Consider the following 16,942-nt stretch of genomic DNA (forward strand, 5'->3'; position numbering starts at 1 on the left):
GGTAATTTGTTAATGTTACAGGGTACACTATAGCAAACACCTGAAGCTAGCTTAGTAGATCAACATGGGATCTCATTATACTGAGTATTAATATACACTAAAGAGCAACAGAATTCAATACAGCTGGTCTTGTACTGACGCTAGCAAGAGATGCTGGTTCTACCTACTATTTTTACCAAGTTACCATGTATTTACATGGTTCTATATTTCACGGTAAGTTCATTTCTTGTTAGCACATGCTAGGTGGTTAATTATCACAACACTTTTTCTTTTCCATGTCAGTATACATTGTTCTCTGTTTCCCTGTAGCAAAAGAATAGTACCATACTTATATGAAGAACAACAAATCCTTTGTGAAATTATGTGAATTATTGTAATTTTGTTCTAAATTAATGATTTATTCAGAAGAATGTATCTTGTGTATTGTACAAATAACTTTAATCATTACTGTTTCTTTGTACGTGTGCCGTGCACCATTCAATGTTGAATAAAGCTATTATTATTATTATTATTATTATTATTAAGTAATGATGAAAGGTGCATGCCAACTTGTGTATGAACAGTAGTAGTATCAGGTGTGTTTTTTTTTCATTTCTTTTAATTATCAGATATGGTGACTCTGATTATATTCAGAAAATTTTGTTTTTAATCTCTTGCATGAGATTATGATTATGGGCTAGTCCTGAACATCAATCAAATAAGAAATAATCTGTATGCAGTTTGAGGATGTTGCTTAGGAAAATATAGTTAATTGAGTTCATGGACTCTGTGGAGAATGATGCATCTGAAATGTACAATCACATAATTTATGGTTTAACTGCATAATATGAAGCTATGAAAAGATCAGTGGCTTAACCCCTGGTTTTCCATCAGTCTTCTGACTGATTTGATCCCAGCAGCCTGGATTGCTCTCTTATGCCAAGATCTTCCTCTGAAAGTAGCACTTGCACCCTACATCCTCAATCATTTGTCAGATGTATTCCAATCTTCGTTTTCCCCAACAGTTTACACCCTCTAGCACTCCCCCTAATACCATGGTAGTTATTCCCTGATCTCTTAACATAAGTCATTCTACACTCCTGGAAATGGAAAAAAGAACACATTGACACCGGTGTGTCAGACCCACCATACTTGCTCCGGACACTGCGAGAGGGCTGTACAAGCAATGATCACACGCACAGCACAGCGGACACACCAGGAACCGCGGTGTTGGCCGTCGAATGGCGCTAGCTGCGCAGCATTTGTGCACCGCCGCCGTCAGTGTCAGCCAGTTTGCCTGGCATACGGAGCTCCATCGCAGTCTTTAACACTGGTAGCATGCCGCGACAGCATGGACGTGAACCGTATGTGCAGTTGACGGACTTTGAGCGAGGGCGTATAGTGGGCATGCGGGAGGCCGGGTGGACGTACCGCCGAATTGCTCAACACGTGGGGCATGAGGTCTCCACAGTACATCGATGTTGTCGCCAGTGGTCGGCGGAAGGTGCACGTGCCCGTCGACCTGGGACCGGACCGCAGCGACGCATGGATGCACGCCAAGACCGTAGGATCCTACGCAGTGCCGTAGGGGACCGCACCGCCACTTCCCAGCAAATTAGGGACACTGTTGCTCCTGGGGTATCGGCGAGGACCATTCGCAACCGTCTCCATGAAGCTGGGCTACGGTCCCGCACACCATTAGGCCGTCTTCCACTCACTCCCCAACATCGTGCAGCCCGCCTCCAGTGGTGTCGCGACAGGCGTGAATGGAGGGACGAATGGAGATGTGTCGTCTTCAGCGATGAGAGTCGCTTCTGCCTTGGTGCCAATGATGGTCGTATGCGTGTTTGGCGCCGTGCAGGTGAGCGCCACAATCAGGACTGCATACGACCGAGGCACACAGGGCCAACACCCGGCATCATGGTGTGGGGAGCGATCTCCTACACAGGCCGTACACCACTGGTGATCGTCGAGGGGACACTAAATAGTGCATGGTACATCCAAACCGTCATCGAACCCATCGTTCTACCATTCCTAGACCGGCAAGGGAACTTGCTGTTCCAACAGGACAATGCACGTCCGCATGTATCCCGTGCCACCCAACGTGCTCTAGAAGGTGTAAGTCAACTACCCTGGCCAGCAAGATCTCCGGATCTGTCCCCCATTGAGCATGTTTGGGACTGGATGAAGCGTCGTCTCACGCGGTCTGCACGTCCAGCACGAACGCTGGTCCAACTGAGGCGCCAGGTGGAAATGGCATGGCAAGCCGTTCCACAGGACTACATCCAGCATCTCTACGATCGTCTCCATGGGAGAATAGCAGCCTGCATTGCTGCGAAAGGTGGATATACACTGTACTAGTGCCGACATTGTGCATGCTCTGTTGCCTGTGTCTACGTGCCTGTGGTTATGTCAGTGTGATCATGTGATGTATCTGACCCCAGGAATGTGTCAATAAAGTTTCCCCTTCCTGGGACAATGAATTCACGGTGTTCTTATTTCAATTTCCAGGAGTGTATAATATCCCTTTTTCTTGTCACTATTTCCATAGGTTCCTTTGTTCATCAGTTGTGTTGAGAACCTCCTCATTCCTTATTTTATCTCTCCATCTAATTTTCAACATCCTTTTGTAGCACTACAACTCACACATTTCAATTCTCTTTCTTTGTTGTTGCCCCATAGTCCAAAGCTATGCTCCAAATGTACATTCTCAGAAATTTCTTCCTCAGATTGAGACTGATATTTGATACTTGCAGACTTCTCTTGGCCAGGAGTGTTGTATTTTCCTGTGCCAATATGCTTTTAAGTCCTTCCTTCATCTGTCATTTATTCTGCTTCCAAGACAGCAGATTTCCTTTTCTTCATTTATTTTATGGTCACAAATTTGGATGTTAAGTTTATTGATAATCTCATTTTCACTAATCCTCATTACATTTGTCATTCTTTAGTTTACTCTCAATTCATATTCTGTAAACATTAGGCTATTCATTTCATTCAGCTAAAGTGTTTGTCATCTAACAAATCATCAACTTTCTTCTCCTTTCTTATATGTATATCATTCGTTTCAGCATCTTTGATGCCTGAGTCATGAATCTGATTGTACCCTTGCTATCTTCAGGATTGTGTAGAATCTATTTTTACAGAAGCCTGATCATATGTCTCCAGACTCATAGATTCTGTGCAGTAACTTGAGTAGTTGCTGGATTGCTTTTTCCAATCATTTCAGAAATTTTGAAGGAAGTTGTCCATCCCTTCTGCATTATTTCATCGCAGGTTTTTCCAAAGCTCTCTTAATTTCTGACTTTAATACTGGATCCCTCATTTCTTCAATATCCTCAACCATTTCTTCCTCAATTATGACACCAGACAAGTCCCCCCCCTCATAGAGACCTTCAGTATAGTCTGTCCACTTATCCACAGTAGAATTCACATTGCAAATCTTAATATTGCCATCCTCACTTTTAATTTTTTTGTCTTTTTTATATGCTGAATCAGTCCTTCTGATTGCCATTTATTTTTTGATTCTTCATTTTTTTCCTGCAGACATTTCGTTTTAGCTTCCCTGCACTTCCTGCTTATTGCAGACCTAAGTAACTTTTATTTTTATGTTACTGAGTTTCCCTGAACATTTCTGTACTTCCTTCTTTTGTTGATCAGTTGAAGTATTTCTTTCTGCTACCAAAGGCTTCTTTGCAATTACCATCCTTGTACCTATGTTTTTCTTTCCAACTTTTGTGAAGGCTCTTTTTAGAAATGTCTTCTTCAACTGAACCACCTACTAAGGTATTCATTATCACAATTTCTATAGCCTCAGAGAACTTCAAACATATCTCATTATTCTTTAACAATATTATAAAAAGGAAAGTTATCACTCGTCATATAGTGAAGATGCTAAATCACAGATAGGAACAACAAAAAGACTGTCACAAATTCCATCCTGGAGTTTCTGTAGTTTGATTATTCCTAAGTATTTCACTATCCCACTTGTTTCCTTTGGACTAGTCTCACAAGCTTCAGTTTACTCTTCATCATTACTAAACTGTGATCTGGGTCTACATATGCTCTTGGGTATGCCTTACAATCCAATATCTGATTTTGGAATCTGTGTCTCCCCAGGATGTAATCCAATGGAATCTTCCTGTATCTCCAGTCCTCTCCCACATATACATCCTGCTTGTGTGATTTTTGAACAGTGAATTTGCTGTTGCTAACTCAGATTGTTTGCAGAACTCAATTAATCTCTCTTCTCTGTCATTCTTACCACCAAGCCCATATTCTCCTGCAATTCTTTCTATTCATTTTCCTAGTACTGCATTCCAATCCCCCCATGATTATTAGGATATCATATCCTTTTATACACTAAATTACTCATTCAATATCCCTGTGTACTTTCTCTGTCTCTTCATTTTCTGCTAGTGAAGCTGACACTTATGCCCAAACCATTGCTGTAGTGTTGGTTTGCTGTGGATTCTGATGAGAACAATGCTGTTGCCCTTTCCTATTCATAATGAATCTTATTCCTGTTACATAAGTTTCTGCTGTTGTTGACATTATGCTATAGTCATCTGACCAGAAATCCTTATATTCTTTTCATTTTACTTCAATGGCCCCCTCTATATCTAGATTGAGCCTTTGCACTTCCTTTTAGATGTTCTAGCTTTCCTACCACATTCAAACTTCCAATATTCTACAATCCATCTTGCAGTATGTTACCATTTCCTTGGGTCTTCAATCTTTTTCCCCTGATTAACTCTGCCTTAGCAGCCCCTTCTTGGAGATCCAAATGGGGGACTATTACTGAATCTTCTGCAGGACCATCATGACACTTTTTTCAATTACAAGCTACATGTCACATGAATGCACTCTGTCTGTCCTTAATGTAGAGTTTCCATTGCCTTCTGCATCCTCATGCCATTGATCAGTGCTGAATATTCCGCCTTATAGGGCAGTTTCCCATCCTAAGGGAAAGAGGTTGCTCTGAAAATCTGTCTGCTCCTCTGCCCTCTTTTTCAAGCCCTTTCGCAGAATGAGGGAAACACCTTGTACCACGAGTCTTCAGTCATTATTGGTAGACATCAATCAGTTGTGAATGCTTAGGTCAGCAGGCTCCCTGATACTATTTGAGAGAAGTAGAATATACTTCACACTATTTTTCCCACTCTCCCTTCATCATCAACACAAAACAAATAATGTAACTACAATCTACATACCAGTATTATGGCTAGAAATACTATACGGATGTACAGGTGCCACATTTAATATGCAAAGTGCTGAAATGGTTTTTAGTAGAAATGTTGCTTAAGGCATGAGCCATTTAAAACATGAAGCAAGTCAGTAGAACTGTTATATTGTTGGTAAATATGATTGTCTGAATACAATACATTACAATAACTACTATGATTCATATTTATTTAAAATCAAACAATGGAAACTCCAGAATGAAATATCACCAATATAAGGATAAGATAATTTGCTGCTCACAGTAAACGTGACATGTTGAGTTACAGAAAGGCACTACCAAAAGACACTTGCACATTAGCTTTCAGCCTAACTCTTCGTCAGAAAAGGAAACACACATACATACATTCACACAAGCAAGCACACCTCATGAGCACATGACTGCCATCTTGGACCTGAAAGCAAGTGTCATGTAGAACGGACACAGCAATGTGGAGGGGATGGGTAAGGGAAAGGGATAGCAGTTTATGGGTGGTGAAATAGAAGAGCACTGTCTGGCAGAGCATGCAAGGACTAGATTGCCAACAGGTGCAGCATTGGGAGGCTGTCGGGCAGGGGGCTGCAATCATTGCACACCTTTTTATATTGGTATGACTACCAACCAGCTGTCCATCAGGATGGATTTCCACTGCCAAACTGTAGCCCGTGGCACAACATACAACTGAGCATAACATGCTTAATTTCAACAGCTGCTTCACTACTCAAGCCAACTATATCCTCCCCTCCAGCTTTTCTGAACTGTGCAAATTTGAGTTACCCTTACAACACTTTCTCAGTTCCCAAAATTATCCTGGCCTCAACCTGTGGTAAACTACTGTCCTCACACCATCTACCCAACAGTTTTCACCCCATCAGCTCCTACTTATTCTGTGCCCCTCATCTTCTTTTTGTGCTGCTCCCTGCCACCTGTCTTTCCCCTTCCCTGCTATTCTGCTTTTCTGCTCCCATTCCCCACCCCCAACCTGCCAGCCACACAGCCTCTCAACACTGTGCCTATTGGCAGTCTTGTCATGCCTCCATCTAGTCCAGGCACACTCCACCAGACAGTGCTTCCCCCCCCCCCTCCCCCCCATAATTTGGTATCCCTTCTCTTTCCCATTCTTCACTTCCCTGCCCCCTACAGACTGCTGCTTTCATTTACATGACAGTTGCATTCCAGACCAAGCTGCTGGAGATGGCAGGCATGTGTGTGTAAGATGTGCTTCCTTGTGTGAATGAATTTGTGTCAGTTTCCTTTTCTGAAGAAGGCTTTGTCCACAGGGTAATGTGTGTCTTTTTGTTGTGCCTGTCTGCATCCCAGCATGTCGTCTTCATGCTGTGCTGAATTAATGAGTGGTTTGTGTAGTCCTACTTTTCCAAGTAAGCTCATGGAACAAAATATGAGTCAAGAGGCTACCAGTTTCTTTGTAATGATGTAGAACTGGTACCGAGCTATCATGCGACCCTCCACTGCTGATGGAAGTCATTACACAGAAGTGGTGCATAACTGCCAGTCAGTTGCCTGGAATCAGCACAGTAAGATGAGTGAATGTGGAGACATATTTGGACATGCCTATAACCACACTGTGAATGATGTTGTCCAATTTGTTGCTGTCCAACATAACTACAAGATATAGTGTACCATTTGCAGCTATGTAACACAGCATAAGAATGGAAATGGAAATGAAGTCCCATGCTCCTTGACAGAGCATATGGGAACAATGCGGGATCCGCTATGGTCGCAGGTTCGAATCCTGCCTCGGGCATGGATGTGTGCGATGTCCTTAGGTTAGTTAAGTTTAATGAGTTCTAAGTTCTAGGCGACTGATGACCTCAGAAGTTAAGTCGCATAGTGCTCAGAGCCAACAATGTGGGAGACCTGCACTACTGTACTAGGCAAGGTCCTAATGGAGGTGGTTTGCTGTTGCCTTCCTCTGACCATAATGGGGATGATGAGGAAGATGACACAACAACACCCAGTCATCTCGGGGCAGGTAAAAATCCCTGACCCCACCAGGAATCGAACCCGGGACCCCATGCTTGGTAAGCGAGAATGCTACCACGAGACCACAAGCTGTGGACAGCATAATAATAGTGGTCATAAAAAGATCCTGTTTCACAAGGATTAGTCATGAGTGTCGTACCTTGTCAATGACAATCAGTTTTAAACTCAACGGCAATTGTTACTGCAAAAGACCATTGCTCACAGTGACACATAAAGTTTCTAATCTTCAATGGGTCAAACAACACAGAAACTAGACAGTTCAGACTGGAGGCTTGTAATGTGGTCCAGTCATGAAATTGCCTCTCTGCAAATAATGCAACGCATCAAGTGCACCATCGCTAAATGTGATATTTAACCTGCAGTGTGTTGAGAATATAGTTTGGGTCATAGGTGGTTCTATGATGTTACCAGTTTCTGTTTATACCATGACTTCAATTCACTCATTCAGTTTACCATGAACATGAAACAGCATATTTATTTCAACATTCTTGGTGACCGAGTGTTGGCCTCTCTTCTTCATTTTCATGATGAGTATCATGTGGATATTCCTGTCTTTCAGGCTGACAACACCTGTGTTCACAGGTCTGCATACATATAGTTCTGGTATGAAAAAAACTGGGACACCCTATCCCTCCCTGCCTAGCTTGCTAAATCACCCAACCATAAATCCATAGAAAATGTTGGGCACTATTTGGAATAACAGGTGAAACATAGCAGTCAATATCCCCATAATCTGGCAGCTCTATGAGACCTACTCATCAGTGAGTAGATCACTACATTGACCTGCCAGAATAATGTGCCTCAATATGTCTCAGATAATGTCAATGATGCAGCTTTAGAAATGGTGATTAGATGACCTTAGAAAAAATAATATCCTTAATAGTATAGTTGTTTTACACACTTTGAATATGAATTAGACATAGTGTCACAAAGTGTGTAGTGCTTCGAGAATTTCCATATAAATTCCAGAACCACTCATTCTCCTACCATCTCAAACACATGATATTTTAAAAATAAGTGTGAGAGAACGTACATACTGCATGACACATGTTTGTGTGTGCTGGCTGAAAAGGAGTCACGAGCACAAGGTAGACGCAACGGTCGAATGGCATCAACAAGTGTTTGCCGCTCACGCCATGGAAGCCATATTGGAAGAACAAGAAGTAATCACATAGTCATGTAGTATTCCTTGCTGTTTTAGTGTCTGTGATTATTGTTAAAGAAAAATGAACAGTGGATTATAGATATTTAATTGTACTTGATGTGTTGGACTTACTAGAAGTAAGACGTGTTCATAATTATGTGGTTGCAAAAACTATGCTAAAAATGTATTTAATTAAATTTAATGCTAGACAAATTGGTTAACTCACAAACATTCGAATATTTATGTAAGAAGTGGTGAATTTGTTCTTTGTGAAAGCTTAAATATACCAAGGCTGAACTAAAAGTATTCTGCGAGTAGCCAACCATTGCAAGAGGAGAGAGAGAGAGAGAGAGAGAGAGGGAGAGAGTCTGATAAATTCATGTTACCAGCTTTATTCTCCGGAGAAGGAGGTTTTGGAGATCAACGTAGCCGGTAATTCAGAGAAGAAGATCGGCTATGCGTATCGAGTAAGTCAACTGATGTGAGAGAGGTGTGAATTTTGCTTGCAGTTCAAAGCCACACTGATTCTTATAATTGCAGTGTTAGAACATGGCGACCAGTGAAAAGGACTCAAAAAAATGGGAGCTTTGAGAGGACATCGAAGCAGAAGATATGATGTGTTGCCATAGCAACAAGGTATAACAAGACAAGAGAACTTTTTCATGGAATTGGATTCGGCCTAAAGTTCAACTGGTGAAAAGTAATAAATGCAATAAAAGAGAAGACATAAGAAAGGTATTATGGTAAAAGAAAAGAGAGAAGCTTCCGACGTATTAGACTAAGAAGAAATACGACGAGAATAATTAATTAAAGAAGATCTGGTGTGGGGAGTAAGTGGCTCTCACCCACTTTGCGTCTGATACCGCTGGCACCAGTCACTGATCGCTGGTGCTGATTCCACATATGCTTGCTGACGCCGACTCTGAAATCAACATTCAACGCTGCCGGCACCAGTGCTCTCCACCAGCACTGATTATGCATCCGCCCACCAATGCAGCTAGAAGTCTATGCCAGAGTAGTGTGAAACAAAAACTTTATTATTCTAGTAAGAAGTGTTACAGAATACTGTGGGGTGAACTTTTACTGTGTAATTGGTATAATTGAAATTAGTATTAAATGCTCACAAAAGCTAAAGTCTATAGAAGCACGGACAGTAGATAAACAAGTTGGAGAGGCGTCAGAACTAGCCATGGCTATACATAAGTGTAGAAAAACTATGATGATTTCACAATGAGTATACATAAGAAGGAGGTATGAGTAATGAAGGAGAATGCAAGCCTGATTGGAGTCAATTATGATGCTTAATTAAGTAAAGTCAGTGTAGCAAATACTCTGATGGAGTGATGAGTCATAGAGTAGTGAAATGTGGCCATTAGGTGTAGACATAGTATCTACTATGAGTTGAATAGTACTAAAGATTACAGAAGTTGAAAAGTAGAGGAGGACTCTGGGGGATTAAATGAAGTATTGAGAAGCGAGTGTGAGGTGTGAAATAGATTATTTTTTCTAGGAAATATTTAATTATAGTGTACATAAAGATGTATGCTAGGGCAATGAACCATGAGGCCTACTCAGGAAGGATAAGGGGCCCGCACCCAGCATTTATTGAATATAAAAGGCAGATAGACAGACCTAAGAAAAGGCTGACCTATACTGTGCGGACAGGGGCACCAAGAAGGGGATTGACATGTACCATAGGAGAATAGGAATTAAGAGGGGCATATCTACCAAAATGGAAGGACGAAGTGCACTCATAGGGTCAACGCAGGTGTAAGGTATAGATGCTGATCCTAGGGGAAAAGGACAGTATCGTGACAGAAGTCACACATTTAATAGGAATTATTCTGGTAAGTTTGAATTCTATATTCTGCTAGCCTTATTATGTTCTATGTGAATTTACAAGTGTTGATAAGAACACTTTCATTTGATCAGAGTTCAGTCCAGACTACAAACAGTCCATACTTAATTAGGCTATTACATACTAAAGAAGCAGTACAAAGAATTAGAATAAAGAGTAAAATACTCAAGTTTCATGAACACCTGGAGCTTATGATTGGAAACCAAAAGGTTTAGGCCCCATGACTCCTACATATAAATGAATTACTCCAACATTGAGTGAAATACTCCCGTTTTATAATCAAATTAAAATGAAAAAAGAAAACCTAATAGTAAATAAAAGGGTTACGCACAGTTAAAAAAAATGTGGAGTTATGAATTGTTATTCTATGTAATACTAATGTACATAATGAGTATGTATAAAATATCGCATGTTCGAGCTGAGGGGAGGGATATGTAGTGCTTCAAGAATTTCCACGTAAATTCCAGAACCACTCACCCTTCTACCATCTCGAACACACGATATTTTAAAAATAAGTGTGAGAGAATGTACACACTGCACGACACGTGTTTGTGTGTGCAGGTTGGAAAGGAGTCACGACACAAGGTAGACGTGCAGGTCAAATGGCATCGACAAGTGTTTGCTGCTCATGCCACGGAAGCCATATTGGAAGAGCAAGAAGTAATCATGTAGTCATGTAGTATTCCTTGCTGTTTTAGTGTCTGATTATTGTTAAAGAACAATAAACAATGGATTATAGATATTTAATTGTACTTCATGTGTTGGACTTGGTTGCAATAAGTACACTAAAAATGTATTTAATCGAATCTAATGCTTGAAGAATTGGTTGACTTGCAAACATTTGAATATTTATGTGAGAAGTGGTGAATTTGTTCTTTGTGGTAGTTGAAATATACCAAGGCTAAACTAAAAGTTATCTGCGATTATCCACTTATTTCACGAGTATAGAGAGAGAGAGAGAGAGAGGAGAGAGAAAAGAGAGAGAGAGAGTGTGTCTGATAAATTCCAGTAACCATCATTATTCTTTGGAGAAGGAGGTTTTGGACATCGATGTAGCCGGCTGTCCAGAGAAGAAGATCAGCTGCGTATATCGAGTAAGTCAAGTGATGTGAGAGAGGAGTGGATTTTCTTGCAATCCAAAGTCACACTGCTTCTTATCGTCGCACAGCATTAGAAGTGTGGAGATCATTTTTGTTAGCACACACAGCAACATTTCAATAATTCCAACAGGAGTGCAATACATTGTTCTATTTTTAAAATGATGACAAATTATGTACTTTTTACCAATGGCAGCAACATATGCTTTTGAGCAGTACAAGCCACTGATACTAACACTGGTTATTAATTACATGACTTTAACTATTAAAGATTTTTTTATTGGTTTATGCTAAATATATGATTTGACAGGCACACTGTAGCTTATTAACCTTTTGAAGTGCCTATTAAAATGACTGACCATCACAGACAGAATTAAGACTGCTCATTTGTTGATCCCCATGCTCATCTATATACAGAATAGATGTGGAGCAGGATATTCTAGAACCAGAAGTTCTAGTAAATTTTTGGCACGAAATTGTAAAAGTTATTATATTCAGGAACTAAAAAAAGTTGCCTAACAAATGTTACACATCACTGTACTGAGAAAGACATAGGTTGTGCCCCAATAATCATAGCTAGACAATAATTAATAGTTTGGAGGTATGAATTAAACAATGCCTTCAGTCACAACTGTTTCGTGTTTTATTAACTACACGATGCATTTCGGACCCTGTGGGTCCATCGTCAGGTGTAATTTGTCTTAATACATGTTTTATTCTTCTCCTGAATGAGGTGAAATGTGTATTCCTCTTTCAAAGAATAGAATTGTTACCAAAGTCATTGTTAGAACAAGGAGAGAGAAGAAAGTCTGTTAGGAAATCACAATTTATTGTTTCAGAATAAAAAAGTCTTGGTTGTAAAATTATGTAATGTCAATGATGTGTTCAACCCTTTTGAGGCATCATCAGACTGTGTAAAAGCAGCTGGATATGAAACCCATCTGTCACATAGCCATATAAAATGGAAAATGGACACAACAGTAACAGTGTCTATTTTCCATTTTATGTCACTATATGATGGATAGGTTTAATATCCAGCAACTTTTACACAATATGATGATGCCCCAAAGGGGAGAAATGCATTACTGATATTAAATAATTTTGCAACCAAGACTGTTTCTATTCTGAATTAATTTTAAACTGGGTGCTGTAGCACCCTGCCACATTGGAATGGAATAATTTTTACATAAAAATATTGATTTTCAAGATGCATTTTCTACATAATCAGGGCAGCATGGAATGATGTAAAAGACCAGAATTTGAATAAAACCTGGAATAAAATTTTGTATAGGGTGGAAAGTTCTCAGAGTCTAATTGAAAATGACAAACAGAGTGATATGTCAAAAATGCTTGGTATGCTAAAAGAACTCAGTTGCTTTGAATGTGATGAAGAAGATGTTCAAGAAATGCACAAGTGTCAATGATGCAGATCCAGGCATCAAATCATGCGGGGTAGCAAAACTGTGAACCTCTTCACTGATAATGGTGATGCCACCAGCATCTCATCAACTAGTGGTGCAGAAAATGAAGATGAATACATATTAGCTGCTTCTGAAGCATTTAGATACTGCCTTTTGATGGTATGAAGCTCATGATGAAAGTGACCAGTATCAGATATCTGTTTTGAAAGAAGTGTGTCACTTAGCTGCTCATAAGTGGGTATGCTTCTTTAGTTTGAAAGAATTTAAAAGACACAAATAAAATCTTTAATATCCATAAACATAATACAAGGCAAATGGAAAAGCTTCATGTCTGGCCAGTAAGGACATCAGTTTTAAGACTTCCACTGAAAATAGTGCTATATAAATTTACAATAGTCTTCCACACAAGGTAAAAATTATATTATTATTCTCACTTTCTTTGTAAAACAAAAAGGCCACTCTTATTAGATCATTGTTTCTATTCAGTAGCTGAATTCCTGGAACATGTTAAAAGCAAGAGAGCCAAAAAATGGCAGTGCAGCTCCTGCAAGTCTGAAAGTTCTTTAATGGATAAAGGAAAAATTAATTTATTTGCTGAAATATTGCTGCATTTGTACTTTGTGTTTGTGTGTGTGTGTGTGTGTGTGTGTGTGTGTGTGTGTGTGTGTGAGTGCATGTGTGTGTGTGTGTGTGTGTGTGTGTGTGTGAGAGAGAGAGAGAGAGAGAGAGAGAGAGAGAGAGAACATGCAATAATCTGGAAAGAGTTTTTGAATTAATAAAGAAATGATAACAGAAAGAGAGCATTGCATATCTATAATCCACTTTGCTACATCTGGAGTGGCTTCAGTTTCATATGACATGGCTGCAGTAACTAATGGGCTCCATTTCTTACCAAATTAAGGCTATTTTAAAGGCCAGATGCAATGTCACACAGTTTCAATATGATACCTCTTGGAGGTGATTACAATCTGATGCATGAATGCACACAGCTTGAGAGATAGACGAGGACTGCATTGTTGCTAGTTGCAAGTGACAGTCATGGTAAGCACTTACATGTGCTCTGCACTTGAAGAGTGTATACTGAAAATTATGTCTCTCCCTTGCTTGTGCAGTATTTGTCACTTACTGCCACCATCGCCTGTGACAACCCACAACAAATGGAATAAAAATTCACTAAATAACTTGCAACAATCAAGTTCAACAAATGCACTGGCTATGACATTCACACCAGAGTGCTGAGAACACTGCTGAATGCTCACTGGTTGTTGGAGAATGTGTGATATAGATGTGCAGAACAAGCCAAAACTTGACTGCTGTTGTTCGTGACTCCAATTATAATGTTTTATACAGTGTACTTAGTTTTACTTCATGTTTTTTCTTACATTCTTAAAAAAGAACTAGTATCATAAAAACTTGAATCATGAACTAAATGACACACTCCAGTATTCAGTCAAGTCATTAATTAAGTATATGCATAAGATAACATAATTTCAGAGATGTTAATCATATTTGTACATAGGTAAGTCATAGCAAAGGCATACTAAATAGTTATGTAACCTTTTTCAGCTATTTTAACTAACCACATATTATGTAAGCTAAGTTATTTTTGGAACATATAGCTCATTTGCAACAGTAAATTCTCACCTTAAAGTTTTGTAAGTTAATATATATTTACTGAAATCATAAAATATCCTTTTGCCTGTCTATAAATACTGCCCCCTGCCCAAAAATCTAGACTTCCAGCTTGACAGTCATAGTACCTCACACTGTAATTTATTTGTGCCTTTCTGTGAGTCTGCACAAATAACAACCTGGATAACATCTTGATGAAAGTTTGTGGCTCGAATTATGAAAAATATATCAAAGCTTGCAAGTAATCAGCAAGCTAAATTATCTGTGAGAGTTGGTGGCCACTCAGGTCTCATTATACAGCAAAATGTTTGAAAGTCAGTCTGCTGTCAGAACTATTTCAACTAACATCTGTGTGTTATTAAGTATCTTTATAAAGTTTTCTAGTTGATATGAACAAGAACTGTGTGTGTTAGTATGAACCTTACAGATGTATTATTGACTTGTGCCCCACTAAATGTCTGTAGAGCAGAGAATTGTGCTTATCTGACTACGTTTCTCTGAAGTGTGATAAGTTGGAGGATGAGTTCTATGATACATGTGTCACCACTGACTGGTCATTAACTGTGTGGGCTAGTCTGGTTTATGTTTGATAAATTAATAGAAGAGTTAAGAAGCTGGTCACTGTACAGAAGGCCAATTTAAATTTAACAAATGTGTGAACACATGAAATTAAAAACAGTGATGTTGTGTCTGTTATTGTTTAAAACCATTCAGCACCTGAAAAAGTTTTCAGTTTTGAAGTGATAGGCATGTGGTGCTAGCAGAAGAAGAAGCTACAACCACACTAGTCTTTCACATATTGTTTTTGTTAGCCATCTTTTATTCATGTGGATTATTACACAGCCATATGACCAGTAGAAATTTTCTCCTGTTTAGTAATTTTTCGTGTGCTTTTTACCATGTGTACAACAACTGAGTCTGATTTGTTTGTAAGAGGTGCACTTACATCATTCTTCACAAACAATCCAACCATAAGAGGTCCTATGATAGACATGATGTTAGCTGCACAGTTGGTTATGCCCATCATAGTTCCAGCAAAATTTGGAGACAGATCGATGTGATTTATCTGGTAGCCTACATAGACACCAGCATTGATGCCAACAGCCACTGTGAGTAGAACAACTGCAGCAGTGGGATCTGACACATGAGTATAGCTCAGCACAACAAGAGCAATTCCAGGACCCCAGTGAGCTGTAAAATATTACATTAGTTTGTCAAGTAATGGTAATAAACTTATAAAAATATTTGAAAATTTAATTTATTGAATAAGAAATACATTTTTCTTTATTTATTTGTAATTTATTTTAAAGCTGGATCATTCCCAAAAAGTAAAACATTTTTCTGTTACAGAATGCTTAGCTCTCTTAGAATAACTGCCAAACGAACCAATATTACTGTGTTCTTAAATGAGTTTCACTTTGCTCTTTTAATGCTTTTATAACTGCAATACTGATATGATTCAGAAGTTGTTAAGTAAATAGCATAGTTACCTTCATAGTCACAGAATGTTTTGTCAGAATAACAGTCACAGGCTGCTTTCTTCTTTTTCTTTTGTATTTTTGTAAAAACTGATATTTATGCAGGTTATCTATAAATTAGTTATAAAAAAAGTAACCTGTAATTGTTAAAAGGCCAAAAAACTTACAGCAATATATGAACAGCACTGAATAGAGTATATCTTCAAGTTTTATTCCTACCTAACACTTTTAGTTCCTGATGTTTTCACAAGGTGGCATACCCAATGAGTTATTCCAAAAGTCATGATGGAGTTGTACAATGGTGCAGAGCATGTGCAATGTTGTTTACAGTTTCATGAACCTAAATCTGCTACTACAGTTCAGAGACAATTCAGGACTAAATATCACATGCTACTACCTCAAAGACAAATTGTCATTAACTGATAGAGATAACACAAGCAGTGGCCACTTTACATGTAGACTTGCTTTATAGGATTTGGCAGGAAACTGATTACAGATGGGACATTGTTACAAAAGGTAGCCACACCGAACATTTGTAAATAAAACTTGAAGACATACTGCATTCAGTTCTGTATCAAAACTTTTTGGAAGTTATTTATCTTTTTTACAGCTGAAGGTTACTTTTGTATATCTACTTTACAAACACCCAGTACTGTTGCAATATATACCATTAAGTGAATCCCAGTTTCAGTTACATGAAGCATTCAGTATTGTCACATACCTTGTATCTCCATCTCAACCTTATGAGATCCTGTGCATGAAGCTCCTTCTTAAAGTATGTAATTATCTAGATTCAGTGATTAAAATCCTCAGACAGCAACATGACAAGTAACAATGAACACTGTCAGTAGGATCCAATGCTACAAATATTGTGGTAAATATAAACTACAGTAGATAAAGAGCATATTCTTTCTATAAGATGAAGCAGCAACAGATTGTTTCAAAGTAGAGACTTTTCTGACTGTTATGTTCATTTGTAGCATGGAGGACTGAGAAATGCAGCACAGTGGTTAAAGCAATGAATTTACATGAAGAAGGAGCAGGGTCTAAAGCCATGTATGAACATGTAGATTTAAGTTTCCCATGGTGTGTTCCCAGATGTGTCCGCCAA

The 16,942-nt window shown here is 39.0% G+C and overlaps 1 protein-coding gene across 1 annotated transcript in view; it reads right to left on the reverse strand.

The window, feature by feature from the left end:
* Positions 1-16,942, reverse strand: part of LOC124798829 (putative inorganic phosphate cotransporter) — a 166,509-nt gene that overhangs the window by 18,872 nt on the left and 130,695 nt on the right. The window contains exon 8 of the mRNA XM_047262363.1: positions 15,300-15,544. Within this exon, the coding sequence (XP_047118319.1) occupies positions 15,300-15,544 (245 nt within the window). The remainder of the gene's footprint in view (positions 1-15,299; positions 15,545-16,942) is intronic.

Source organism: Schistocerca piceifrons, chromosome 1, assembly GCF_021461385.2.
Source record: "Schistocerca piceifrons isolate TAMUIC-IGC-003096 chromosome 1, iqSchPice1.1, whole genome shotgun sequence".
NCBI lineage: Eukaryota > Metazoa > Arthropoda > Insecta > Orthoptera > Acrididae > Schistocerca > Schistocerca piceifrons.